This window comes from Bubalus bubalis, chromosome 11 (assembly GCF_019923935.1).
Source record: "Bubalus bubalis isolate 160015118507 breed Murrah chromosome 11, NDDB_SH_1, whole genome shotgun sequence".
Lineage (NCBI taxonomy): Eukaryota > Metazoa > Chordata > Mammalia > Artiodactyla > Bovidae > Bubalus > Bubalus bubalis.
The window spans coordinates 76,598,873-76,625,905 of NC_059167.1; the positions used below are offsets into that span (position 1 = coordinate 76,598,873).

Consider the following 27,033-nt stretch of genomic DNA (forward strand, 5'->3'; position numbering starts at 1 on the left):
TGCCAAACCTTCTCCAAAGTAATAAATTAATTTCACTGCTACCAGCAACTCCAACCTTGACAACATGTTTAAGTGTCAGAGTTCGTTTGTTCTGTTTCAATTTTTGCCCATCTGATGGCAGTGAAATGGAATCTCAGTGTTGTTTTAATGTAAAGTTATTTTATTAGTAGTTAGATTAAGCATCTTTTCATGTGACTATTCAGGGATCCTCCTCTATGAATTGTTCATGCATATCCTTTGATCATTTTCTTGATTTAAATGGAGCCTTTGTCAGTTACATGGCATGCAAACTTAAGTTTGAATTTTAGTGTATACAAATTTATCAGTCTTTTCTTTTGCCTTATGGCTAATCCAATGTCACAGTGCCATATTCTTTGCTTTTATATAGGCTTGAAGTTTTGCTTTCAATTTACAGATCTTTAATCCATTCTTCGGAGAAGGCAATGGCACCCCACTCCAGTACTCTTGCCTGGAAAATCCCATGGATGGAGGAGCCAGGTGGGCTGCAGTCCATGGGATCGCTAAGAGTCGGACACGACTGAGCGACTTCTCTTTCACCTTTCACTTTCATGCATTGGAGAAGGAAATGGCAACCCACTCCAGTGTTCTTGCCTGGAGAATCCCAGGGACGGGGCAGCCTGGTGGGCTGCCGTCTATGGGGTCGCACAGAGTCGGACACGACTGAAGTGACTTAGCAGTAGCAGTAGCAATCCATTCTTCCTAACATAAAAAGTCTGGATAAACTCTGACAGCACAATTTGTGCATTCATTATCATATACCATTTAACTGGTATTTTACCATGAAGTTTGATATTGATCTTGTTTAGATATTATAAGTACTTACTGGCTATATTATGTACCACATTTCTCTAAGAGCTTCAGAAATAATAATCTTCCTATTATGTTTGAATCTCAGATAGTCAGCATCATCTACTCTAAATCTAATTTGATATTTATATTTGCTTTAACAGAAGAATAGGTTTCATATTATAGGTTTCTAAAGAATAGGTTTCATATTATAACAGAAGTTATTATTAAGACTCATTGCTATCCACATAGTTTATCAAGTCAAAATTTAAGTCCCAAGTATTCCATGTAATCTTGTTGAAATGCCATTAAAATGGTTATCATTTCCAGAGATTCAAAAAAAAAAAAAAAATTCTATGGAGATTTTAATTAACTTCAAGTATTTCTTGAGTATCTATTCTGGGTCAGGCATTGCAGATAAGCAAGTTATCCTGCTTTCATGGAGCTTACAATCTAGCAAAGAATCAAACAATGATAGAAGAAAATATTTTACTCTTTCTTTTATTGCCTCTAAATTTTTGCAAGTTGATTCTTATAAACCATTTCTGGTGAGAAAAGTCAGTGTCCACCTTTAATTTGAAGAATCATCCACCTTCATGCTGCAGAGAAAAAGATATTTTTAATAGAAAGGTGAATAACTACTCAATAGAAAATTGAGTAAACCATTTAAAATTTAAACATGAATGATTTCAGAGTATGTTTCAATAACTCCTAGAATCAAATGACTAGAGTGCTTCCTTTCATAGTCCTACATCAGTGCTATTCAAATGTGTTGCAATCAGGGGGTTCTCTATATATTAGATCCTCATGTTTTCGAATTAATGGAGTTTTTTAATCCCAAGTATAATTCTTAATCTAGAGTCACCACCTGCTTCACAATTGTTTGACTCCGCAAAAATCAGAAGGCACTAACGGACAGCCAACCCGTCCCCATGGTGCCCTGAGTGAAGACAAGTCAGTTTAGATATATGATGGACTAAAATCCCGCTACTTAAGGCTCCAAGCAGTGAGAGGAACAGCCATCAAAGATTATCTCCAATCACTTCAATAAATGTTTTAAGAAACATCACTATCACTTCTAAATTTTTAAAGGGTTAGTCGAGAACTAGAAGAACCATTAAGTATCAACTGGTCCAGCTAGCAGACAGACAAAAAAAGGAATTAGATGATAAATAAATTAGTGTCAAAAAAAAGATTAATTAAGAAAATGTTATTGAAACAATGATATTGGGACATACACTATAGACCTTATTACCATACTTTGCCTAACACTAGAACTAAATTAGATTCTGTGTACTAAGGGTAAAGATAATGAGGCATAGCCCAACTGCCAGAAAGATGCACATAAGCAATAAAAACAAAGAATTTCTTATAACTATTATGCATATGTCAGAAATTGCTAGGTAGTACAAAGTCTAAGATAAATATACACATGGACTCCAGTGATAAAATAGCTAACATATATTGAGCACTTACCATATGTTAATAATGTTCTAAGCCCCACACATTTATTATCTAATTTAATCTTCTAAGTCAAGTATTATTCCTTTGAGTCAGGTACTATTATTACCACCTTTTAAGATATAAAGACCCTACGACATTGAGATATTAAGAAACTTGCCAAAAAAAAAAAAAAGAAACTTGCCAGGGTTACATAGCTGCTTAAGTGATAGAGAGTGGGTTTGAACCAAGTCTGACTTCAGAAGCCATGTATAGCTACTATGCTATGCCACCTTTCAACATCTTCAGTTGACTTTTTAAAAAATAAAATTTGTAGCACCTTAAAAGCTAGCCATGAAGTCACTAAGCTGAGTTTCCACAGATTCATATGTATATCAAAGCTTTTCAATTTCAACATAAGCCTTACCATAAAACAAAAACGCTATTATTATCTACTGTATATCCAGGATTACAGCTCCCAAGAGTTCCGGCTGGGAAAGAAGTGAGACTCCAGTCTAGTTTCCTGAAATTTCATTTCTGCAAAAGATACAACTGAAAGCTAAAAAATTATTTCAAGTGCTGATGTTACTTTAACATTACTTTTAAATATTTGTATTTCCTATATTTCACACTCATATGTTGCCCCATTCTCTGCTGAAACTTGCAAGTACAAGAATACAAGCCTGTCCTATCTAGGCTGCTTTAAATAACTTTAAATTATAGATGAATGTAACAAAGTCAGAAAATACTGGTTAACAAGATCATCCATACAACCCAATACTAAAGACAATAATCCCTAGTATTGGAATATATCCTTTCAAATGATTTCTCAAGTAAACATAAGCACATAAAACTGTTTAAGCAGAAAAAGGATTATACATATTGCTCTGTAACTTGTTTTAAATTAATATATCATAAATACTCTTCCATTTCAAGAAAGATAAACTGGTACCATAACTTTTAGTGATTACATAGTATTGCATTTTATTATCTTGATTTTAAAATTGATTTAACCAACTCTGGGGTTCTCTTAATCTTATGTATAAACTAACAAAATAGTGACTCGTTTAATACTGTCAAGTTAAGTGGTTAACAGAATTATACCAGTTATCAGCATTTTCTCTGTAGTGTTTGAATTTTTAGATTAAGGATTCTTGACCCAAGTTCTATCTCAAAGAGATACAACAAAAGATCAAAGCTCAACCAAGCATTGTAGTAGCAAACTCAAAGATTTAAGAATTACCTAACATCATGGGCTAGATCCCAGTAAGAATTCCAAGAAATAGAATTCAATTCCAAGTGTTTGTGCTAGCTATAGTCTGCTTAGAGCATGCATTCAATCAGGGCAATCAGGACTTCTCTGGCAGTCCAATGGTTAAGACTCCACTCTGCCAATACAGGCAGCACGGTTCAACACCTGGTCTGGGAAATAAGATCCCACATGCCACATGTGCAGTCAAATAAAAAATAAATAAAACAATCAGGGCAGTCAGCTGAAACATAGGCTTAGCCTGTATTTCGTCATGGCAAACTGCAAATGACTGACTGCTGAAGAACAAACCACCACCAGGTCCTTATCTCCAAACCAGGGAAACTCTCTCGAGGTTAGCACTGAGCCCCTTCAACTACCAAATTTCAACCACTAAGAAAACTCAATCTCCAAACTTGCGAGGTGGTTAGAAACTCAAATGAGATAAAAATGAAGGTTTTCTTTACACTTACTTCTGATATCATATGAACAGCTTCTCTCTAGGAATCAAGTTGAACTACAGGATCTATCAAGCATCTGACATCTCTGGAGAATAAAAAATTAAATAATAAACAAATATACAAAGGTTATGACTACAAGACTTGAATGCACACCAGCCTACTCCACAAGTCACACCCATAAAGCCTCAAGGAAAATTAACTCAAAGAAAACTATTCATTCTTTATTTGAATCTCCATTCAGCAATATAAATGGACCCATCTATTTTGGAGAACATCATCAAATGCCCAAACTCATTATCAGACTAGGGCAAGACTTCTGTACAAGCTCTGCTATTTGTATAAATTTAAAAGTTTGGGTAAAACTATACAGTAAGTCTAACCAATCTCTGAAAGGTTACTTTAATAAAAGTCAACAGTCAAAAAGAGAATAGGTATGCAAATAGAAGAAGCCCCGTGATGGCTGCAACCAAAGTATGGCAGCCATGGGAACAAATTCAGGGAGATGGGGCATAAATGGTATGAGTTACTGCCAGTCTCTCCAAGTTCACAGGGTATGTGATTACAGAAAACACTTGTAACCACAGGGTGACCACAATCATTAAGTTCACAAAATCCTTTAAAGAAAAAATAAATAAATTAAAAAATGGAAGGAGCTAAGAACCGGTAGGGCTTCCCTGATAGCTCAGTTCGTAAAGAATCCACCTGCAATGCAGGAGACCTGGGTGATCCCTGGGTTGGGAAGATCCCCTGGAGAAGGGAAAGGCTACCCATTCCAATATTCTGGCCTGGAAAATTCACAGTCCATGGGGTCGCAAAGAGTCAGACACAACTGACCGACTTTCACTTTCAAGAACTGTTAAGTGTTAGATAAATGAGAAGGCAATCTAAAATAGTTTTGTTTGTTTTTTTTCTCCAAGTATCTTTCAATTTCATTTGAGCCAGTGTCAGTTATATTTAACCTCTACTTCTGTTAAAGTATTTATCACAATAAACTAAAGAAAACCTTCCCTTGACATAGCAAAATTGAATAAGCATCATTTGGAGCACAAGTTGGCCAAGAGATGGCCGTATAAGAAAGAAGCCTCAATTTGTTCTTCCAGAGGTTGAGTGTAATCTGAATTTTTAGGTGAAACAGACTAGACACAAAGCTCATCCGGAAAGCAACCTTTATATTATTCCCTACTCTTCACTTAATTACTAGGTAAAATTTCTTTCTATTATATTTAATGATCATATAAAATCATTAACTACAATATTACAATTATATTTTTTTCATGTTCCTTTTCATGAGGCAATGGGGAAATTTAAAACTCCATAATCTCAAATACAACCTAGCTAGAAAGACAGCACACAAAAAAATTAATGTCCATGGTAAGTACCAAACAAGTCGGAGAGAGAGCCAAGTTATATTTAGAAGAATCATTGGTCAAGGAAGGCTTCATGAAGAAAAAATAGTAGGTCTTGAATGAGTCTCAAAATTGCACTTAGAAGAGTATTTGCTATGTATCTGAAAGTCGCTAAGAGAGTAATCTTGAAAGTTCTCATCACAAGAGGAAAAAATTTTTAACTAGATGTGGTGATGGATCTTAACTAGATGTAGTAATCATGTCCTAGTATCAATATATACAAATACTGAATCATTATGTTGTACACCTGAAACTAACATAACGTAACACATGAACTATATCTCTAAAAGAATAACTGCACTGTCCAATAGTTAACACCTATTACAGCCTAAATTTAAATTAAACTAAACTAAAAGTTAAATTCCTCAGTTATATTTTAATTGCTCAGTAACCTCATATAGCTGGCTATCAAACTGGACAGTACAAATATAGAACATTCAAGTTCTGTTGAAGAGCAGTGCCTTAAACAGTGGGTATGAATAAACATAAGCTGACAAAAAAGGAAGTAGCAGTTATCATTCTTAAAGTCCTACCTATAATCTGTCAAGAACTACTGAAATCATTTCAAACTTTACAACATAAGTTTTTTTCCCATATTTATAAGGAAATTTTGTGGCTCAGAGAAGTTAAATAAATTTCCTAAGTCCACTTAGCTATTAAGACCTGGGATATGAGCCCAATTCTGTCAAAATTCCATATTTTCACTTCACTACGGATGCTTTTGAACTGTGGTGTTGGAGAAGACTCTTGAGAGTCCCTTGGACTGCAAGGCGATCCAACCAGTCCATTCTAAAGGAGATAGTCCTGGGTGTTCTTTGGAAGGACTGATGCTAAAGCTGAAACTCCAATTCTTTGGCCACCTCATGCGAAGAACTGACTCATTGGAAAAGACCCTGATGCTGGGAAGGATTGGGGGCAGGAGGAGAAGGGGACGACAGAGGATGAGATGGCTGGATGGCATCACCAACTTGATGGACGTGAGTTTGGGTGAACTCCGGGACTTGGTGATGGACAGGGAGGCCTGGCGTGCTGCAGTTCATGGGGTCGCAAAGAGTGGGACACGACTGAGTGACTGAACTGAACTGAACTGATGCCCCTTACTACCTGAACTAAGAAGCAGAACTGCAAACGACAATTTGCTTTAAAACGTATTAAGAATGGCATAGTGGGGGAATAAAAAGAATGGCATACTGGCTCAGTAGGTCAGAAAGAAACAGACCCACTCATTTTGTTTCCTGTGGCAATAACTTCTTCAAAGGACAAAAGGTACATTTTATATGTGAACAGATGATTCATAAGGCTTGATATAAACCACAAATTTTTAAGTAACTCAGAGATATAATCAAAGTGTTATTTTACTTGTTCTTATCCTATACTTGAATAGTGCTTTAATTATTCCAAATGTTTTGGATATCAGCAAAATGTGAGATTAACTAAGGGAACATAGGAAGCATTCAGACACTGCAAAATTTCACCATTTCTTATTGTAAGAGTTTTAACATTGTTCACCTCAAAAGTCTGCATCTAAGTACTTCTTATGGGAAAAATAATTATAGATTTAAAGGTATACCTTGCCTATTTGTCTCATCTCACAAAACAAAACCCAGATTGCAAAGGGCCTGGTCTTTGTTTCCGTGGCACATAGCACAAAGCCTGCCTGGTAGCACATGATGCCTTTCCCAATGTGTGATGCTGCATGCAGGATTTTAGTTATGCTTCATAAAGTGTCATTCCACCACATGAAGACCATTGTACATTTACTGAGTTACTTAGGGAGCTAAAGTAAACATTTTGTAAATATCCCACAGGCAATCAATGACCCACTCATTTTGCTTCTTGTGGAAATAAGTTCTTCAAAGGACAAAAGGTACATTTTACGTGTGAACAGATGATTCATGAGGCTGGATACAAAACACAGATTGATCATGCTGAATGAGCTGATGCTTCCATTTTAAGATCATACTATCACTCAGTTTTGCTCAGTCCCATTCCAATTTACTCAGTGCCTACTGTGTATCCCACACTATGGGATACAATGATAATTCAAGGAACTTCCTGTCTTTTTTAGATAGAAAAGACACTTGCACATGTAAAACAGAACACTTTAAGGCATCATATCTTAGTCAAAGTTCAAGTACTTGCCTCTATGGTCCCATTAGCCTTTAACCATTCCTACTGAGAATGTCCAAATCAAAGTCTCCTTAATTTTTAGGGGACTCCAGATGTTATAGAGGTTTTCACACTGCTGCTTCTGGGCTGGCACATGTGGTGCTAAAGACCTAGGCTTTCCTTCCTCAGTAGATTCCATCTTCAACCTGAAGCAAAAGGAAAACAATACAAATATGAAGTAAATGCTAAACTAATTGCTTGGCAGAGTCATCTTTTAGCAACAGCTCTCTAAGGCTGTACTACCAGAACAGATTCTCAAGTTTTATTTCCCACTTACTGTCAGTTATTTTAGCTAAAAATTCCAATCGTTTTAACCTCTCAGTGGAGAAGGAATCTCTAATTTTCTTGAGGAGATCTCTAGTCTTTCCCATTCTATTGTTTTCCTCTATTTCTTTGCATTCATCGCTGAGGTAGGCTTTCTTATCTCTCCTTGCTATTCTTTGAACTCTGCATTCAGATGCTTATATCTTTCCTTTTCTCCTTTGCCTTTGAACTATTTCAAAACCTAAAAGGTGATGCTGTTAAAGTGCTGCACTCCATATGCCAGCAAATTTGGAAAACTCAGCAGTGGCCACAGGACTGGAAAAGGTCAGTTTTCATTCCAATCCCTAAGAAAGGCAATACCAAAGATGCTCAAACTATTGTACAATTGCAGTCATCTCACACACTAGAAAAGTAATGCTCAAAATTCTCCAAGCCAGGCTTCAACAGTACGTGAACTGTGAGCTTCCAGATGTTCAAGCTGGATTTAGAAAAGACAGAGAAACCAGAGATCAAATTGCCAACATCCGTTGGATCATCAAAAAAGCAAGAGAGTTACAGAAAAACATCTACTTCTGCTTTATTGACTATGCCAAAGCCTTTGACTGTGTGGATCACAACAAACTGTGGAAAATTCTTAAAGAGATTGGAATACCAGACCACTTGATCTGCCTCCTGACAAATCTGTATGCAGGTCAAGAAGCAACGGTTAGAACTGGACATGGAACAACAAATGGTTCCAAATAGGAAAAGGAGTTCGTCAAGGCTATATATTGTCACCCTGCTTATTTAACTTATATGCAGAGTACATTATGTGAAATACTGGGCTGGATGAAGCACAAGCTGGAATCAAGATTGCCGGGAGAAATATCTATAGCCTCAGATATGCAGATGACACCTTATGGCAGAAAGTGAAGAAGAACTAAAGGGCCTCTTGATGAAAGTGAAAGAGGAGAGTGAAAAAGTTGGCTTAAAGCTCAATATTCAGAAAACGAAGATCATGGCATCTGGTCCCATCACTCCATGGCAAATAGATGGGGAAACAATGGAAACGGTTAGAGACTTTATTATTTGGGACTCCAAAATCACTGCAGATGGTGACTGCAGCCATGAAATTAAAAGATGCTTGCTCCTTGGAAGAAAAGCTATGACCAACCTAGACAGCATATTAAAAAGCATAGATATTACTTTGCTGACAAAGGTCCATCCAGTCAAAGCTATGGTTTTTCCAGTGTCATGTATGGACGTGGTAGTTGGACTATAAAGAAAGCTGTGTGCTGAAGAATTGATGCTTTTGAACCTGTGGTGTTGGAGGAGACTCTTGAGAGTCCCTTGGACTTCATGGAGATCCAACCAGTCCATCCTAAAGGAAATCAGTCCTGAATATTCATTGGAAGGGCTGATGCTGAAGCTGAAGCTCCAATACTTCGGCCACCTGTTGCGAAGAACTGACTCATTAGAAAAGACCCTGATGCTGGGCAAGATCGAAGGCAGGAGAAGGGGACGACAGAGGATGATATGGTTGGGTGGCATCTCCAATTCGATGGACAAGAGTTTGAGCAAGCTATGGGAATTGGTGATGGACAGGAAAACCTGGCATGCTGCAATCCAGGGGGTCACAAAGAGTAGGACACAACTGAGTGACTGAACTGAACTCCAGGAGGAATCCACTGAGAGCATACATGAAATAAAAGTAGGAAGATCAGAAACACTGAATAATCATGCAGTTCATCCCAAGAGAACACTATTTCATCGAATCCTAGTCCCAATGCTGGTGGAGCAAAATAAAAATGAAATAAAAAAATATAGTACCTGAGGGCTTTGGGTCAAAACAGCAGTAAGGAATAACTTCATATTTTACCTATTTCATAATAACTCTGCCTTAGAATTTATAAAGCACTGTCCTTAGAGTAACTCATTTTGCAAGTACTATGTTATCTTTTCCATTTTGTAGGTATACAAGCAAGGTTTTAATAAGTGGCAGGCAACTTAGCTTAATGGTTAAGATAATGAAGTTGGACAGAGCTAGATTTGACTCCTAGCTCCATTTGTTGTGACCTGGGGCAAGTTATGCAACTTCTCTAAGCCTGATTTCCTTTCCTTAAAATGAGGACAAACACCACCTACCTCTTAGAACTCTGTGAAGATTAAATTATGTAAAATAGATATAAAATAAGATAAAGCATATCTCCATTGAAAACTAATTTTTCTCCCACTCAACAAAACCTCTAACTGAAAAACTAGTTGTTTCACAAGACATGATCTGAGACGTTTAAGACTTTTTAAAATAAATAGCTTTGGAGGGATTCACAGTCTTCCTCTTTTATTTTGCATGTTTACAGTCCCCAATACATTGCCAACAATGCTAAAATATGAGTTTACTTGCTCAACACCCTCTACCTGTAAGGATAATTCATATATTATATTAATGTATATCACTCAAGGTCACTGGGCAAAACTTTGTAGGAGAAAAATAATACCCAGAATATATTTATTGCTTATTTCTAGAAGGTATGTAACATTTATTATACATCCACTAGTGCTTGGGCTTCATATACTTTGATCTTCAAAAGCTAAGCCTCAGAATGGTCCACTGACTCACCTAACATCACTGGAGGAGTAAACTGTGGTGTTGGAATTTCATTTAGGCTTGCACTAAGCTAAGACCCTCATCTTTTTCAGTACATCCTAAGCTGCTGAGGGCACCATCACCACAGTGCTGACATTAAAATTGGGAGCTCCTCCTGAAGCTTGTTAAAATCATCTGACTTCAGAGTTTGCAGCGTCCTCCCTGTTTCAAGAAAGATGAACTGCTCTGAGCGAAGACCAGGGCAAAAACAACATCCAATGCAGCTCCCACAAAACCAGTAAAAACCTGGGCCCTGCAGACACAGGAGAATTAAAGCTGACTGATCTAAACTCCTCTTCCAAGATCTACCCTCTCACTAAAAGACAGAAGTCAAAACAGCATTGAGAAAATAACAGTACCTTTTCCCCCAAGCAAAATGAATCCAGGCATTTTGCAGAAACACTATGTACGTGAAGCAGAGTGTATTGTTCCTAGGTCACCCTGTCTCAGAAAAGGAAGGCAGACCGGAACCTGCAGAGGCCCACGTGGAAACAAGCCAGGCAGATCATTTCACTGCCTTCCTCCAATTTCCACACAGCCGAAGTTAATCGCTTAGTAGCTCACATACACTCCAAGGCTAGCTGGAAATTAAGGCTGTCACAAGGATACAGTGGTTCAAACTGACGAGAAATTCAGAACAATTAGGAATCAAGATTAAATGCACACTCACCAGCCCAGCACCAAAATGAAGAGAGAAAGTGGAGAGACAGGAAGTGACTTTGAGAAGTGACCTCAGAGCCTGATTGGCTAATGATGATTCCCTCCCTCCTTTACCTTAAAAGGCTGGAAAGATGCAACCTGCCCCACCCCCACCCCCTTCAGGTACCTGTCTCTTTAAGGACCAAAGATGCTACTTGCACTGTTCTTGGATTAAACTCTTGAAACCAAGCTTCCTTTTGAGTTAATATACTTAGCACGGACTAATTCAAGGTATTTACACACATTCTAGTTTAGATGGACTACTGCAATTTTCATTCTTTTGGGTTCGTTAGTCTAGATCTACTCAAGTTAGAACTTACCATCAGGGAAATATTCAAGTTAACAAGCTTAGTAAGAAAGATACCGGAAAAAGACAGTCACCTGCAATCCAAGAAGAAAGGCCTTAGAGAAATCAATGCTGCCATCACCTTCATCTTGGGCTTCTAGCCTTCAAAATTTTGAGGAAATAAATTTTTCTTGTTTGAGCAATCCAGTCTGTAGTTTTTAGTAATGGTAGCCCTAGCAAACCAATACACTGCGACTTTGAATAAATTACTCACATTTTTCTAGAGTTCAATTTTCTCAACTGTAAAATACAGACAATAATACCTGCCTAACAACAGGGTTGTTGTGAGAATTAAATATGTGTAAAGCTCATAGCACTGTTGATGTTGTTTGGTAGCTAACTAGTGTCTGACTCTTTTGCGATCCTCCCCCCCACCATGGACTGTAGCCTACCAGGCTCCTCTTGGCTTTCTGCCATTAGAGTGGTATCATCTGCATATCTGAGGTTGTTGATATTTCTCCCAGCAATCTTGATTCCAGGTTGTGAATCATCTAGCCCGACACTTCCCATGATGTACTCTGCATATGAGTTAAATAAGCAAGGTGACAATATACAGCCCTGAAGTACTACTTTCCCATGGGTTCAACCGCTGGGTGAGGAAGATTCCTTGGAGAAGGGAATTGCAACCCAGTCCAGTATTCTTGCCTGGAAAAATCCCATGGACAGAGGAGCCTGGAGGGCTATAGTCCATGGGATAGCAAAGAGTCAGACAGCACTGAGCGACCAACAGTTTACACAACTTCCATAAATACTGTATACTTCTTATAGTACTGTTGCTGCTTTTGCTTGTGTAATTACTTGGTTAACGTCTGTCCCCAAGACATGAACCATGTCTATTTTGGCTGAACTACCATATCCCCCAAACTCGCCAAGGTGCCCAGTAAATATGTGGATTAAAAAAGGGGGGATAGCCTTTTACCTCGTTGCAGCCAAGAAAGCAACATGGGTCATCAGCAGCTCTACTGGAGCCATCCGAGAAAATTCGGCCAGGGTTCTCGCTCTTGCCGGGTCTGCTCAAACCGGCACGGTCTGATCCGGAAATACGGCCTCAATATGTGCCGCCAGTTTCCGCCAGTATGCAAAGGACATCGGCTTCATTAAGTTGGACTAACCGAACTTCCTTAGATGGCTCATCCAGCACATCAACCTTAGGCGGTAATAGTTTCAGGCCTGAAGCCAGCATTTCATTAAAAAAGGACGGGCGGGAGAGTAGTCTGAATTGGGTTATGAGGCCCCCACAGGGGGTACCTCACCTCAGCCATTGAACTCACTTCGCTGGCCGTGAGTCTGTTCCAAGCTCCGGCTAAGGAGGCATCCGCCAGGCCCCTCCGCGAGGGCGGGGTCCATAGCATCTCCTGCCCAGTCTGCCCTCGCGCGGAGCCCCGTTCTCTGGGAACTCACCTCCCCGAAGCTCAGGGAGGGCCCTGTTAGGGCCGCGCTATGGCCCTAGTCTCAGACCTTCCCAAGGGACATTGGATAGAGTGACTATGCGCACTCAGCTCGTAGCCCCACTGATGAGCTTCCCTCCGCCCTATGGCAAGCGAGTCGCGCAAACAGCATTTATAATGGCTCATACCTAGAGCCACTTTTCGGTTACGGTGACTTCTCACAAGACATTGGGACATGCAAATATTACAGTGCGTCCCGCCCCTGGTTAGTTCTACGCTAGGACGCACACGCACTACGGTTCCCGCCTTTAGACTGCGCTGGCGGTTCCTGGGAGCGGACTGATGACGTCAGTGTTCGGGATCCATGGCAGCTCGGCGGCGGGGGACTGCTGGGGGCAGAGCGCGAGGTTCGGAGTGAACTATGGGGGCCAGAAATACTGGGGGCGGGAATTCAGAAAAGAAACTGTGCCCTCTACTACAGCCCTTTCTATTTGCATCGCTCCCTGAACCAGCACTTGTTTTGATGCCGAACTTTGAAAATTTCGGTTGTCATAGCTTTTGGGGGTTACAAAATTGTGTCTGACAGCCTGTTGACCTGTTACAACTTAGTGCCACCACGGTTTTAAATATCTAATACGAAACAGTTTAAAAAATTAAGTGTAAGGTGCACCATTATTTTATGTACCAATGAGCAAGGAAAAACGCTTCCAGGTAAAACGTGATTCGCAGCTTATAAGTCATCCCTTGTAAAATGCATCCCAGTTTCAGAGATTATAAAACGCAGCTCTTAAAATTGACTTATCATACTCTTAAAATTGACATAATCATACTCTGTGTATTGTGTTCTTAAATGTGTTGTCTTCCTCTAGATTTTTCGGTTAGGGCAACTGAAATACAAAGAGATGAAATAACTTCTACACTGATTCTCCGGTTAGAAGAGACAGGGCACAGACTCCAGAGCACTCTATTAACCTATTTCATCCACCTTTAGTAGTTTGAGGATAGATATTTGGAGGGTATGGGGCACAAGTAAACAGAAAAGATGAGCAGTTTGAGACTGTTGCCCGAGGCCATGAACTCACAAGATCATGAGTTGCTTTGTTTTGTTTGGCTAGAATAGCAGTTCAGGAACTCAGACTGTTTTTTGAGTGGTATGGCAGTTATCATTCCTTTGTAAATTTACAAAACCATCTCAATCTATTTCTTTAAAAAGATGTTTTTGCATAGTAGCATCATATTCAGTGTGTACTCATTCTTTCTTTTGCTTCTTTGCCCATTCTTCTTGCCTATTGTGAATGAAGCTGAAAGAGTTAATAATGGCAAAACAGTTGCAGAAGACCCTCCTCCTGCAAAGAAAATTCGAAAATGTCACAGGGTGAAAAAGGAGCCTGTGGCTGAAGGAAAGGCAGATAATGACAGGACTGAAGACAAGCAAGGTCAGCCCCCTACATACACCAAGGAGAACGTGGACCAGCAAGAGGGTCCCTGGGAGGGCTGAGGGTGGGAGAGTATTTTGTTCTTTAAACTCTTATTTTTTCTTTCCTTGAAGATATAATTAACTTTCTATCTTTGGGGCATACCATAAGACTAGCCTAGTTTCTCAAAAGATTTAGTTTCACATATTTTATTATAATAAACAGACTTGAGCAGATCAAGCTTGCTTGGGAAGGGCAGAGTGAATTATGACAGGTTTCTCTCTAACCATGGCAGCTATTTTTGTTTCCCATACGAGTAGATGTAGGACTTATCTGTCTTCCCTCAGAGTCTGTGAAGACCTTGCTGTTAAAGGGCAAAGCTCCAGTGGACCCAGAGTGCACAGCCAAGGCGGGGAAGGTAAGAGACTCCCACTAATTTCTCAAAGAACCATTGTTCTTATTGGGATTCTTGTCTGGAACATTGCTATTATCTATTTTAGGAATCCTCTCAAAAATTTTCTCCAAGGCTAAGGGATGAACAGCATGGGGTTTGGGAGTACTAATCATGGTGTTTTCTAGCATGGTTAACTTATGGAGTTATCATCAGCTTTCCACACCTCTTTCTCAATTAGAAAATTGTATCATTATCAGTGTTCTAATGAGAAACTGTGCACTGGTATGTATGGCATGAGTAACTAATGAATGGGAAAAGGATTTGAAGAATACAGAAGAAAGGCTTCCTCTGGAGCAGGTTTCCTTTACTAAGTTAGACTCGTTTATGTTTCTATAATTACATAAAAGCAACATGTTTTCATTATAGAATTGACAGGTTATGTTTAGAAGAACATACTTTTGCGTTTTCTTCCCCTGGAAGATGCATGTTGGTAATGTGGGGGAGTGATAGTTTGGGGCATAAAAAATTTAGAACCTCGCTTATGATCTCCTCAGGGCTGAGAATGTACAAATGTCAGTTTTTCTTTCTCTCTAGGCCCATGTGTACTGTGAAGGAAATGATGTCTATGATGTCATGCTAAATCAGGTAAGGGAAGAAACTATGAGAATTTCTTCTTGATAATTATTGATGACAGTGTCCCAAAGCCCAGATCTTTAATTCTGAAGTCCCTTATATTAAGCCCCATAATCCCAAATACTCAACTCTAGTGCACTCTGCCTAATAGTGGAGTCTCTATAAGAAGCAGATCCTTAAGCAGATTTTATGTCTTTATTGAACCTATGAACCCACTATTCATATGATTTTGCACATTTCCTGGTAAGTTGTTGGTCTTTTTTCTTATGGGCTTTGAGGAACTTTATATAACATGGAGGATAGTCCTTCATCTATCATATAAATTGCTTATATATTTTCTAAAATTTTCATTTTCCTTTTGATTTTCTTTATAGTATATTTTATGCCCATATTGAAGTTTTAAATTTTTATGTAGTTAAATTTATTTTTTTCTTGTTTAAATTTATTTTGATTGAGGTAACATTGATTTATTACATTCTATAAGTTTCACATGTACAACATTAGATTTCTACTGTGTAGAAATACCTACTACAGGATGCTCACCACCAAAACTTTAGTTCCCATCCATCATCGTACAATTCTCCATGCTCATCAGAGATACGGGCCTCTAATTTCCTTTTTTGTGTGTTGTCCTTGTCAGGTTGTGGTATCAGGATAATGTGGGCCTTGTAAAATGAGTTAGGAAGTATTCCCTCCTCTTCAATTTTTTGGAAGACTTTGAGAAGTATTGAATCCTCTTTGAATGCTTAATAGAATTCACCTGGGAAGCTGTCTTGCCCTGGACTTTGGTTTGGGGGAGGTTTTTTATTACTGTTTCAATCTATTTACTAGAGTTTGGTCTATTCACATTTTCTATTTCTTCATGATTTAGTCTTGGAACATTGTATGATTCTAAGATTGTCCATTTCTTCCAGGTTGTCCAGTTGTTGGAATATAGATAATTATAATATTCTTTTATAATTCTTTGTGTTTCTGTGGTACCCATTCTTATTTCTCCTCTTTCCTCTCTGCCTTTATAAGAGTTTTACCTCTTTTTTTCTGAGGCTAGCTAAAAGTTTGTCAATTTTATTTATCTTTTCAAACAGCTCTTAGTTTCATTGATCTTTACTATTATATTTTTAGTCTATTTCATTTATTTCTACTCTGATCTTTGTTATTTCCTTCCTGTTACTGACTTTGGGCTGCACTTATTCTTTCCTGGTTCCTTTAGGTGTGAGGTTGGATTATTTATTTGAGATTTGTCTTGTTTCTTGAGGTGAGCCTGTATTGCTTTAAACTTCCCTCTTAGTGCCTCTTTTGCGGCATCCCATAGATTTTGGCATTGTCGTATTTTCATCTTCAGTATTTTTAATTTCTCCTCTGATTTCTTTGTTGACCTCATAGTTATTCAGTTGCATATTGTTTAGTAGCACATTGTTCAGTTTCCACATATTTGTGATTTTTCCAGTTTTCTTGTTGATTTCTACATCATTGTAGAAGTTTCATTCCATGTTATCAGAAAAGACTTTTGATAAGATTTCAGTCTTCTTAAGTGTACTGAGACTTGTTTTGTATCTCAACATATTTTTTGAGAAAATTCCATATGCACTTGAGAAGAATGTTTATTCTGCTGCACTTGGATGAGATGTTCTGTACAAATCTATGAAACATCTAATCTAATGTTTCATTTAAGGCTGCTGTTTCCTTGCTGACTTTCTATCTGAATGATCTATCCATTGATGTAATTTGGGTGTTAAAAGTCCCCAACTATTATTGTGTTGCTATCAGTTTCTTCCTTTAGGTCTGTTAATAATTGTTTTATATATTTTGGTGCTCCAAAGTTGCATGTGCATATATTGAAAAATGTCTTCTTAGTGAATTGTTCCTTTTATCATTATATAATGTCCATCTTTGTCTCTTGTTACCTTTGTTTTCCTTTTTTTTATAGTTTATTTGACTGCACCAGGTCTTAGTTGCAGCACGTGGGCTCTTTAGTTGTGACATGCGGGATCTAGTTCCCTGACAAGGGATCAAACCCAAGCCTCCTGCATTGAGATCTCGGAGTCTTGGCCACTGGACCACCAGGGAAGTCCCACTGTTACCTTTTTTTCTTTTATCTATTTTGTCTGATAGATAAAATAGGCCTTTTAGGGCTTCCATGATAGCTCAGTTGGTGAAGAATTTGCCTGCAATGCAGGAGGCCACGGTTCGATTCCTGGGCCGGGAAGATCCACTGGAGAAAGGATAAGCTACTCACTCCAGTATTCTTGGGCTTCCTTTGTGGCTCAGCTGGTAAAGAATCTGTGCACAGTGCGGGAGACCTGACTTCAGTCCCTGGGTTGGGAAGATCCCCCGAAGAAGGAAAAGTCTACCCACTCCCAATATTCTGGCCTGGAGAATTCCATGGACTGTTTAGTCTATGGAATCCCAGAGTCAGACGCAACTGAGCGCCTTTCGCTTTCACTTTGTCTGATAGGAGTGTTGATTACACTCACTTTCTTTTGGCTGCCATTTGCTTGGAGTATCATCTTTCATCCCTTCACTCTGAGCCTGTTTTTCTTTAGAGCTGAGGTAAGTCTCCTGGAGGCAGCATATAGTTAGATCTTATTTTTTAATCCATCCAGCCACTCTATGTCTTTTGATTGCTGAACCATTTACATTTAGGATGATTATTGATAGATGAAGACTTATTGTTGCCATTTCATCTTTTGTTTTCTGGTTGTTTGATATCGCCATTGTTTCCTTTTCCTTGTATTTGTGTTTTCCAGTTTGGTTTGGTGGTTTTCTGTGACATTTTTCTCAGTTTCCTTTTTTTTTTTTTTTTTTTTTTTTACTGTTTAGTATCTCTGCTCTAGATTTATGTTTTGTGATTATCATGAGGTTTGTATAAACATCTCTCAGATAAAATAGTCCTTTTTCTGCTGATACCATCTTACCTTCATTTGAATATACAGGTTCCATCCTCTTCCCCTTTTATGTTTTTGTTGTCTCAAATTATTCCTTTTTATGTTGTGAGTTTCTTTTTAAATTAATTTATTTTTTTAAGTGAAGGATAATTGCTTTACAGAATTTTGTTTGTTTCTGCCAAACGTCATTATGTTGTGAGTTTCTTACCAAATTGAAGTAGTTATAGTTGTTTTTTCTATTTTTTTCCCCTTTAACCTTTATGCTATAATAAACTGTTTAAAATCTATTTTGATAGGGTTGCAGTTTTCTGATTCTGTTTATCACCTTACTGAAAGATTTGTGTACTTTTGCTTTTTTGTTATAGATAGAAGAGCTCCTTTCAACATTTCTTGTAAGGCAGGTGTAGTGGTGATGAACTCTTTCAACTTTTGTCTGGGAAAGCTTTTTTCCTCCTTCATCTCTGAATGATGACTTTGGTGGATAGAGTATTCTTGGCTGATAGCTTTTATCTTTCAGTATTTTGAGTGGCATTCCAGTCGTTCTTGGCCTGTAGAGTTTCTTCTGAGAAATCTGCATATAGCCTAATGGGGATTTCTTTGTAGGTGAGCATCCTTTTTCTCCCTGGCAGTCTTTAAAATTCCTATTTTATCATTGACTTTTGACAGTTTTAATATAATGTGTCCTAGAGAAGATCTTTTTGTATTGAGGCAATTAGGTGTTCTGTTAGCTTCATAGAGTGGTACACCAATTTTCTTCTCTAGGTTTGGGAAGTTCTCGGCTATTATTTCTTTAGATAAACTCTCTGCTCCCTTCTCCCTCTCTTCTTCTTCTGAAATACCATTACCTAATGTTGCCCTTCCTAGAAGAGTCAGATAGTTCTTATAGAATTTCCTCCTTCTTTTTTTACATCTTAATTCTCTTTCCTCATCTACCTGTGTCTTTTCTAGATTTCTGTATTTGAGCTCACTTATTCTGTCTTTCATATGGTCTTCCCTATTTCCAATGCTTTCTAACACATTATCTTGTTTACTGAGTTCTTCAGCTTCAAAATTTCTGCTTGGTTTTTTATAGAGTTTTAATCACTTCAGTAAAGTATTCCTTCTGGTCATTAATTTTATTCCTGATCTCACTAAACTGCCTTTCTTAGTTTTATTGTAGCTTACTGAGTTTCTTCATGACAGCTATTTTGTATTCTGTATCAGTTCACAATATTCTGTGACTTTGTTTCGTTTCTGGAAAATTGTCATTTTTGCGATACAGTGTAACTATGGTTATTCCTAGTGTTTGATGAGGTGTTCTTCTGCCAGCACGTTTGAAGTAATGAACACCTTTGTTCTTTAAGTAAAGCTTTTTTTTTTTAATCTTAATTTTTAAGGATTCAATAGGTTAGAAATTAGAGGGCTTTCCTTTGTTTTCCAGTAGGTGGCGCTCTAGCACAAGTTTTTGGTTTGTGTTACCTGATCTGCTCCTAGTTATATTTGAGAGCACTTTCCACCCTCTGCCACCTCTGTCAGAGGGATCACCTGGCGCCCGCCTCATCACAGTTGTGCCTCCAAGGCTGTTGGTGCTTTGCTGCTGCTACTGTCACGGGCATCACCGCCTGGAGCACCAGGGTGGTAGGAGCTTCCATGCATCTGGAATCTCCTAAGTCATAGGCTCCACCTCAGGAGGAAGGGGAGCAAGAAGCCAGGTTGCCTCACCAGTACCTCTGAGATCTCTGGTATTGCTGCTTTCAGCCAGGAGCTGCCAGTGAGGGTGAAGGTGAAGGAGCCAGTCATGGGCCCTCCATGGCTCCCTTCATTGCTGCCACTGCAGCCAAGAGGCCAGAGTCACGTGCACCGCATCACCTGCTGCTGCCGGGTTCCCTGGCAGGATGGGATTGCAGGCAGCGCCTCCACTCCTCCCCTGGTTCCACTTCCTCTGTTCCAGTCCACCCGCCTTTAGATGTACAGATGTGTGGAATTTTCTGGTGTGTGGGCACCGTTGCTGAGCTGTGGATTTTTTACTTTCTTAGACTAAAGGGGGGAGAGATGAAGGGAGCATTTTTTTCTCCATCATGCCACTGACCTCCAGTTTTTTTCTTTTCTATCTTTTCCTCTTTGCTTATTTTTGTTGTTTTGGATAGATACATGCTTGGTATTTCCTGAGTATGTCTTCATATTTGAATTTATTGATCTATCATGTATACTTCTAACAGCTACGTTGAATTCCTCTGTTACCATTTTTTCCTGAAAATACCATAAGCAGATAGAAAAGGTCTTAAGGCCTTTTTGTTCTACCATTCAGCGAATTTATAATGTGAGCAGGCAAGAGGTAGAACAGGTAACATGCTTAACAAAGAAGAGTGACTGGGTAGCCAGGGCTCAGCTTTACAGCACAAGCTGCTGTTCCCTATCATGGACTGCTCCCTCTCTTCACTGGAGTAGGTTACTCACAGGATACCTTTTTAGATACTGGTCATATTTTCTCTGAATGTCTCCTGGTCATGTTAGGTATGGGGTAGGGGTGGCAGTGGTTTCTGCCTATCCTTTTTCCCCTCCTAACATTGTCCTACTCTCAACTCACGGTCAGATTGTTGCAGGTGACAAGCCAAAATTGTAAATAGTACTATTAAAGAATAAGTTGTCTAAACAAACAAGCATAATGGTTACAGATCTTAGGGGCATCAAATTGTTTTCATTTGGAAAACAATGACTGCAAGTGGATTGGGAGCTGAACAGCACATATGGCCTCGGTAATATCTATGGAGGGAGGTGAGGCAGGAAGAAACAGAAGGAGCCAATCAATATAGGATATCTGAGGTTGGGTAGCGGTTTTAGGCGGAGAAGGCAGTGGCACCCCACTCCAGTACTCTTGCCTGGAAAATCCCATGGACAGAGGAGCCTGGTGGGCTGCAGTCCATGGGGTCACGAAGAGTCGGACATGACTGAGCAACTTCACTTTCACTTTTCACTTTCATGCATTGGAGAAGGAAATGGCAACCCACTCCAGTGTTCTTGCCTGGAGAATCCCAGGGACGGGGGAGCCTGGTGGGCTGCCGTCTATGGGGTCGCACAGAGTCGGACACGACTAAAGCGACTTAGCAGCAGCAGCAGAGGTTTTAGGAAGCTTCCAGCCTTTAATTCCTAGGAATTCAAAGTATAATATAGAAACCCTTTTTAACTGAACCTGATTTTCTTGTCCCTTGCTGTCCTTTCCTCATGGCAATTACTGTAACCTTTGACCAAGAGTCATTGGTTTATGTGGCTTCCATTTGCAAGCCCGTCCTTTTATGTTCATGTTTCTCGTATCATAGACCAATCTCCAGTTCAACAACAACAAGTATTACCTGATTCAGCTGTTAGAAGATGATGCCCAGAGAAACTTCAGTGTTTGGATGAGATGGGGCCGAGGTAATTGCTTTTATTGTGGGTTTTGTGAGTTGTTATTTAGAAAGCCAGAAGCAGTTTAGTGAGTAGCCGAAGGTTTCTCTGGGTTTCAGTTGGTGTAGTAGAATTTCTGTAACCTGAGAGAGGCTTAGGAATCAAATTGTGCTGCTTGAAATTAGGGCCTGGCAGGCATCCTCATTAGCACTGGAAGAACTAAGAGCAGCCTCTTAAGGCTGAGAACTCTACTGCGATTGGGCTGCAATTGCTGCTCAGAGGCAACAGGGTCGGTCCCCTAAGCCCTTCATCTTTTCCTTCTTTCCTTCTTGCCCGTTTGTCAGATGCTAAGTGGAGAGACCTTAGAGATCTGGCTTGTTACTATCAGAGAACTCCTCTTGGGTTGAGGGGGCAGGGAACCATCTTACATGTGGCATTTACTTTGCAGTTGGGAAGACAGGGCAGCACAGCTTGGTGGCTTGTTCCGGGGACCTCAACAAGGCCAAGGAAATCTTTCAAAAGAAGTGAGTGCTAAGAAATGAGTCCGAAATAATATCTTTCATCTTCTTGGATATATCGTCTTTAGGAATTTCATAATAAGTGTGGGTTGGCTTAAATGATAATGTCTTTCCACTGGAACACCAAACTGATCTTTAGATAGTGATTAAATCACTTGAAACCAGAAATTGACTAAAATCAGAAGAAGCTAACATATTCAGCACATGACCAATCATTTAGGAAATTTGGGGAGAATGAGATGAGACTATTCAGCTCCAATTTTAAAGTGTATGGGCCTTCCTTGGTGGTCCAGTGGCTCCCAGTGCAGGGCGCCCTAGTTTGATCGCTGGTCAGGGAACTAGATCCCGCATGCCACAACTAAAAGTTCACATGCCACAACTAAAGGTCCCACATGCAGCACCCGGCACAGCCAAATAAATAAATAAATTTTTTTTTCATTGTTTTACTATGATATGAAAAACTTCCTGGAGTCCCTGGGAATGTTTCTTTCAGAGAAAAGGATTGGATAGTAATCTTTTGTCTTAAATCTCAGTGACTTTAGTGATAACTGGAACCTTTGGGAAAAGTTCAACAACCTTTTTTTACCACTTTTTGTTCCCTTTTTCTCTAGAGCTTTTCTGTCCATTCAGGGTCCTAATTTAGAATCCAGATTTATGGAATATTGATGGTGTAAGAAATAAAAAGTTTTAGAGATATTCTTAGAAAAAAGCCCATCCCTAGAAGTAGACCCTTATTTGTAAGATTTTCTCATCAACTTGAACTCTACAGATTCCTTGACAAAACAAAAAATAATTGGGAGGATCGTGAGAAGTTTGAGAAGGTGCCTGGAAAATATGATATGCTACAAATGGACTATGCCAGCAATACACAGGTAAACTCTGTATGTTTAGGGAAAAACTCTTTCCTCTTAACCAGAGTGCAGTCTAGTAGAGTGACTTGGATGAGGTCCTAGTCTCTATTATTTACTAAAATCCTTATAAAATCTTAGGTCCTAAAAAAAAAAAGTTTTGTTTTTTAATTTAATTTTGAATGCTGAGGTACAACCAAGATGCTTTCCTGAAAGGATCTTTCCTGGAAACTATCACAAATTTTTCATATTTGAAAAATGGAAAAACCAATCTTTTTAAAGTGAGAAGATTTGAGATACAATAGCTGTCTTTACAAACTTAATGACATCATATTAGGAGGACCTTGTAGACGTATTCTGAGTGTTTAACTACGGGAGGCAGAAGTAAGACTAGAAGGTGGAAGTCACACTGAGTCTCTAACTAGGTTTATAATGGGATGGGCCTACTTTCAAGCAAAAGCTGGTGTTCATCTACCAGGGATATTGTATAGCCAGTCCTTGCAATGAACATATAATAAATCTTTTCAGATTCTATGATTTTTTTCCTTTTTTTTTTGAGCTACAGAATGAAGAGGAAACAAAGAAAGAGGAATCTCTTAAATCCCCCTTGAAACTAGAATCACAGCTAGATCTTCGTGTACAGGAGCTGATAAAGTTGATCTGTAATGTCCAGGCCATGGAAGAGATGATGGTAGAAATGAAATATGATACCAAGAAAGCTCCACTTGGTAGGACTTCAGATTCTATCCTACATGCTCACTTCATATTCCTAGTTCATTTAACAGGATATTTTATCACCATCATGATTTAAAGCTTGCTGATATTACTGAATAAAGGAAGAGAGAATTGGGGTGAGAAGTTGTATGGGGGGGAGGAAGAGCAGCTTTGAAAGTTGAAAGGTGAGAGTCTTCGTTGGGCAGGGTCATAAATAGTTTCCAGGACGGGCCTAGAGTTGTGGAGTCTGATCTCTGTCTGGGTCTGCAGGGAAGCTGACAGTGGCACAAATCAAGGCAGGTTACCAGTCTCTTAAGAAGATTGAGGATTGTATTCGGGCTGGCCAGCATGGACGAGCTCTCATGGAAGCATGCAATGAATTCTACACCAGAATCCCACATGACTTTGGGTATGCCCTGTGCTGTTACTTCACTTTGGTATTCTGCTCAACAATATCCCCTACGTCACTCAGCAGGAACTATCATCTTTTTAATTTGTCATTTCCAAGGAAATGATCATCTTGAATAGATACAGAGCCAACATAATTTATAAATAACCTATTTAATCAATTTACGAGTATGGGATGCAATCTCCTGCCTTGATGTACAACCATATTCTCTGACCAAGCGGAAGTTACCAGCTCTAGGCAGAGTGGGTCTAGCCATCCAACCAGCATGTAAAACACCTTCAGGCATATCACCCAGTTCTATAAGGTGACTAACACACCAAATGATATTAGGTTTATAAAATATATTTTATCTTCATTGATTCTGCATTCTGTCGCTTACTTTATTTTTATTCCTCTGTTGCTTTATAGAGGCCTGTGACCTAGAGGTAACCCTGAGTGGTCAACAGGTGCATTTCTACCTGTGTATTTCTAGATAGGACTTCATCCAAACTGTTCCTTATTGATGTTGGTACATCTCAGAGGTCAAAGTCTGTGTAGTTTGTTTTATCCTACCCAGAATATATACATAATATCTCTTTATGTATTTGAAAGTTAAAAATCTCATACAGACCTCTTTCAAATGGAAAACTGCTGTTCTTATACCTATTTTTTAAAGGACCTATATTTAGTCTGTGTTTTTGGTCATATGCCTTTTGGCCACGCATCAGAGAATTAATTATTGGCTGTATCTCTGCCCTTAGACTCCGTACCCCTCCATTAATCCGGACAGAAAAAGAACTGTCAGATAAAGTACAACTACTGGAGGTGAGATATGTGTGGATTCGGAAGTATTAAATCCCTTGTCCCAGGTTTCTCCCACATTGATTCTCTGTCTCATCTTGTCAGGCTTTGGGAGACATTGAAATTGCAATTAAGCTGGTGAAGACAGAACTGCAAAGCCCGGAACACCCATTGGACCAACAGTATAGAAAACTCCAGTGTGCCTTGCACCCTTTAGACCATGAGAGTTATGAGTTCAAAGTAAGAAAACTGATCATTGATTTTCACCATTAAGATCCACCCTCCCCATGCCACTGTTCCCTGAGTGCATCTGGTTAAGAGAAAACTTTAGGGCAGAATTTCTATTTACTAAGAATTGGGAAGGTAATGCTCTTTCTGGCTGCCCTTGTGAGACCACTTAGGCCAATTTATACAAGAAGCCCAAGGTTCTTCAGTTCAGCCTGGTCTCTTACAGAGTCCACGTCAACCTTGTCTTTCATTCTTTTTCGCAGGTGATTTCCCAGTACCTACAGTCTACCCATGCTCCCACACACAGTGACTATACCATGACCTTGCTGGATGTCTTTGAAGTTGAGAAGGAAGGTGAAAAAGAAGCCTTCAGAGAGGACCTTCATAACAGGTCTCCATTTAACTTTGGGTTTGAGAAGACAGTCCCTTGCCTGAAGTGCAGTTAGGGAACTCATAAAGAAAGATAACCCAGACAGCTCTTGGCTTTTTGATGTTTATGGCCTATGTTTGTAGGAGAGCAAGAGAGAGTACAATAATACTGGCTTTTCCTTAGGATGCTACTCTGGCATGGCTCCAGGCTGAGTAACTGGGTAGGAATCCTAAGCCATGGGCTTCGAATCGCCCCACCTGAGGCTCCCATCACAGGTTACATGGTGAGTAGAAATTGGAACCCTTTTTTTTTTCTAGATTAGGATTAAGTGGTGACATTCCTGAGAATTAAACCAGCTCACTCATAACCCTGGCATTTACTGTGACTCTCCTTTCTTAAATTCCTAAAGATATCTCACCTTCCCCCCAGAAAGCAGAGATTTATCTGTGCTTCTGCCTCCTCTTGGAACAGAATTGTGAGAGGAAATGGAAAAGCGTCTTTATTGTGTTTAAGATAGTAGAGCCCAGGGTGGTGCTGAGCCTTTCTTGTAACACACTGGGTTAGGCAGCTGACTGTTGTTTATTTATATATTTCAGTTCGGAAAAGGAATCTACTTTGCTGACATGTCTTCCAAGAGTGCCAATTACTGCTTTGCCACTCGCCTAAAGGATACTGGGCTGCTGCTCTTATCAGAGGTAAGGCAAGAACACATCTATGATCTCTAATTAATTAATCCTATTTTTCCAAAGAGAAAGGACTGGCCACAGAACCAAGAGGTTCACCCGGGAGAACTTGAGAGGGAAGTTGAACACAGTTTGCATTGCATTCAGTTCTTCTGCTGGAATAGGAGAAGAAAATACTGATGGGGTTTTCTGTTTGGCTTTAGAGGATGTGGTCATTTAAAGATGTTTCACTTTGCAGGTAGCTCTGGGTCAGTGTAATGAGCTGCTCGGGGCCAACCCAGAGGCAGAAGGATTACTTCAAGGCAAACACAGCACCAAGGGGCTGGGCAAGATGGCTCCCAGTCCTGCGTGCGCCATCACCTTGTAAGTACTCAGACACTGGAGGGCCAGAAAACTCCTTTTGGCCAGATAAAACTCCACTTTCTCTATTCCGGCTTTTGAACCAGAGACATATGTTGACACACTGTCTTCCATTTGGCAGGAATGGGAGTACAGTGCCATTAGGACCAGCAAGTGACACAGGAATTCTGAATCCGGAGGGTTATACCCTCAACTACAATGAATTTATCGTCTATAACCCCAACCAGGTCCGTATGCGATACCTTCTAAAGGTTCAGTTTAATTTCCTGCAGCTGTGGTGACTGTTGATATTAAGATATGATAAACCAGAGAAGATACAACCTTCAAGCAAGAAACAGGCAATGTTGTGCTTTTGATTTTTCTAATATTTTCTGTAATAAAGATAGTACAAATCTATCACTGGCTTCTTGGGGCTTTACTTCTGCAAGCACATGTTTCTTCTGATGTTAGTAGACAGAAAGTATAGCTTCTCTACATATCCTGCAGCTAGCTGCAGGTTCCTCAGGATTCTGTTCTTTCACAGAATAGCCTCCTCTGTTCAATGACGGAGTGCCGGGAGCCAGCACGGGAGTCCCCAC

The 27,033-nt window shown here is 39.4% G+C and overlaps 1 protein-coding gene, 1 long non-coding RNA gene, 1 other non-coding gene and 1 pseudogene across 5 annotated transcripts; 2 read left to right on the forward strand and 2 right to left on the reverse strand.

Annotated features, from left to right (window-relative positions):
- Positions 1 to 1,292: 1,292 nt before the first annotated feature.
- Positions 1,293 to 4,048, reverse strand: LOC102411226. 2 transcript variants are annotated; one of them, XR_003112408.2, is made up of 3 exons: positions 3,970 to 4,048; positions 2,675 to 2,784; positions 1,293 to 1,406 (listed from the first exon to the last, which is right to left on the reverse strand). It is a non-coding gene; the product is annotated as an uncharacterized LOC102411226 (long non-coding RNA). The 2 variants fall into 2 exon arrangements; XR_003112409.2 differs by having other exon boundaries at positions 2,675 to 2,799; positions 3,970 to 4,045.
- LOC112577881 lies at positions 1,685 to 1,832 on the reverse strand. Its single transcript, XR_003102083.1, has one exon. It is a non-coding gene; the product is annotated as a small nucleolar RNA SNORA79 (small nucleolar RNA).
- An 8,339-nt stretch (positions 4,049 to 12,387) lies between the features above and the next one.
- LOC102410550 lies at positions 12,388 to 12,677 on the forward strand (annotated as a pseudogene).
- A 428-nt stretch (positions 12,678 to 13,105) lies between these two features.
- PARP2 (poly(ADP-ribose) polymerase 2) lies at positions 13,106 to 26,851 on the forward strand. Of its 2 annotated transcripts, none has more exons than XM_025295986.2 (16): positions 13,106 to 13,262; positions 14,157 to 14,291; positions 14,591 to 14,688; positions 15,259 to 15,309; positions 21,479 to 21,575; positions 21,994 to 22,069; positions 22,833 to 22,935; positions 23,477 to 23,639; positions 23,896 to 24,034; positions 24,775 to 24,838; positions 24,920 to 25,054; positions 25,306 to 25,433; positions 25,596 to 25,695; positions 26,009 to 26,107; positions 26,334 to 26,458; positions 26,577 to 26,851. In XM_025295986.2, the coding sequence occupies exons 1-16, from the start codon at positions 13,220 to 13,222 to the stop codon at positions 26,734 to 26,736; spliced, it is 1,716 nt and encodes a 571-aa protein (XP_025151771.1). In that variant the 5' UTR covers positions 13,106 to 13,219; the 3' UTR covers positions 26,737 to 26,851. The 2 variants fall into 2 exon arrangements, with proteins under 2 accessions (XP_025151771.1, XP_006048427.1); XM_006048365.3 differs by having other exon boundaries at positions 13,107 to 13,262; positions 14,618 to 14,688.
- The last annotated feature ends 182 nt before the right edge of the window (positions 26,852 to 27,033 follow it).

What these genes read in the sequence shown, in the direction of transcription:
- PARP2 (XM_025295986.2), top strand. Translation starts at nt 13,220, where the DNA reads ATGGCAGCTCGGCGGCGGGGGACTGCTGGGGGCAGAGCGCGAG. An exon ending in CTCCCATCACAGGTTACATG is followed by an intron (nt 25,696 to 26,008) that starts GTGAGTAGAAAT and finishes TATATATTTCAG; the next exon opens with TTCGGAAAAGGAATCTACTT. An exon ending in CCTGCGTGCGCCATCACCTT is followed by an intron (nt 26,459 to 26,576) that starts GTAAGTACTCAG and finishes TCCATTTGGCAG; the next exon opens with GAATGGGAGTACAGTGCCAT.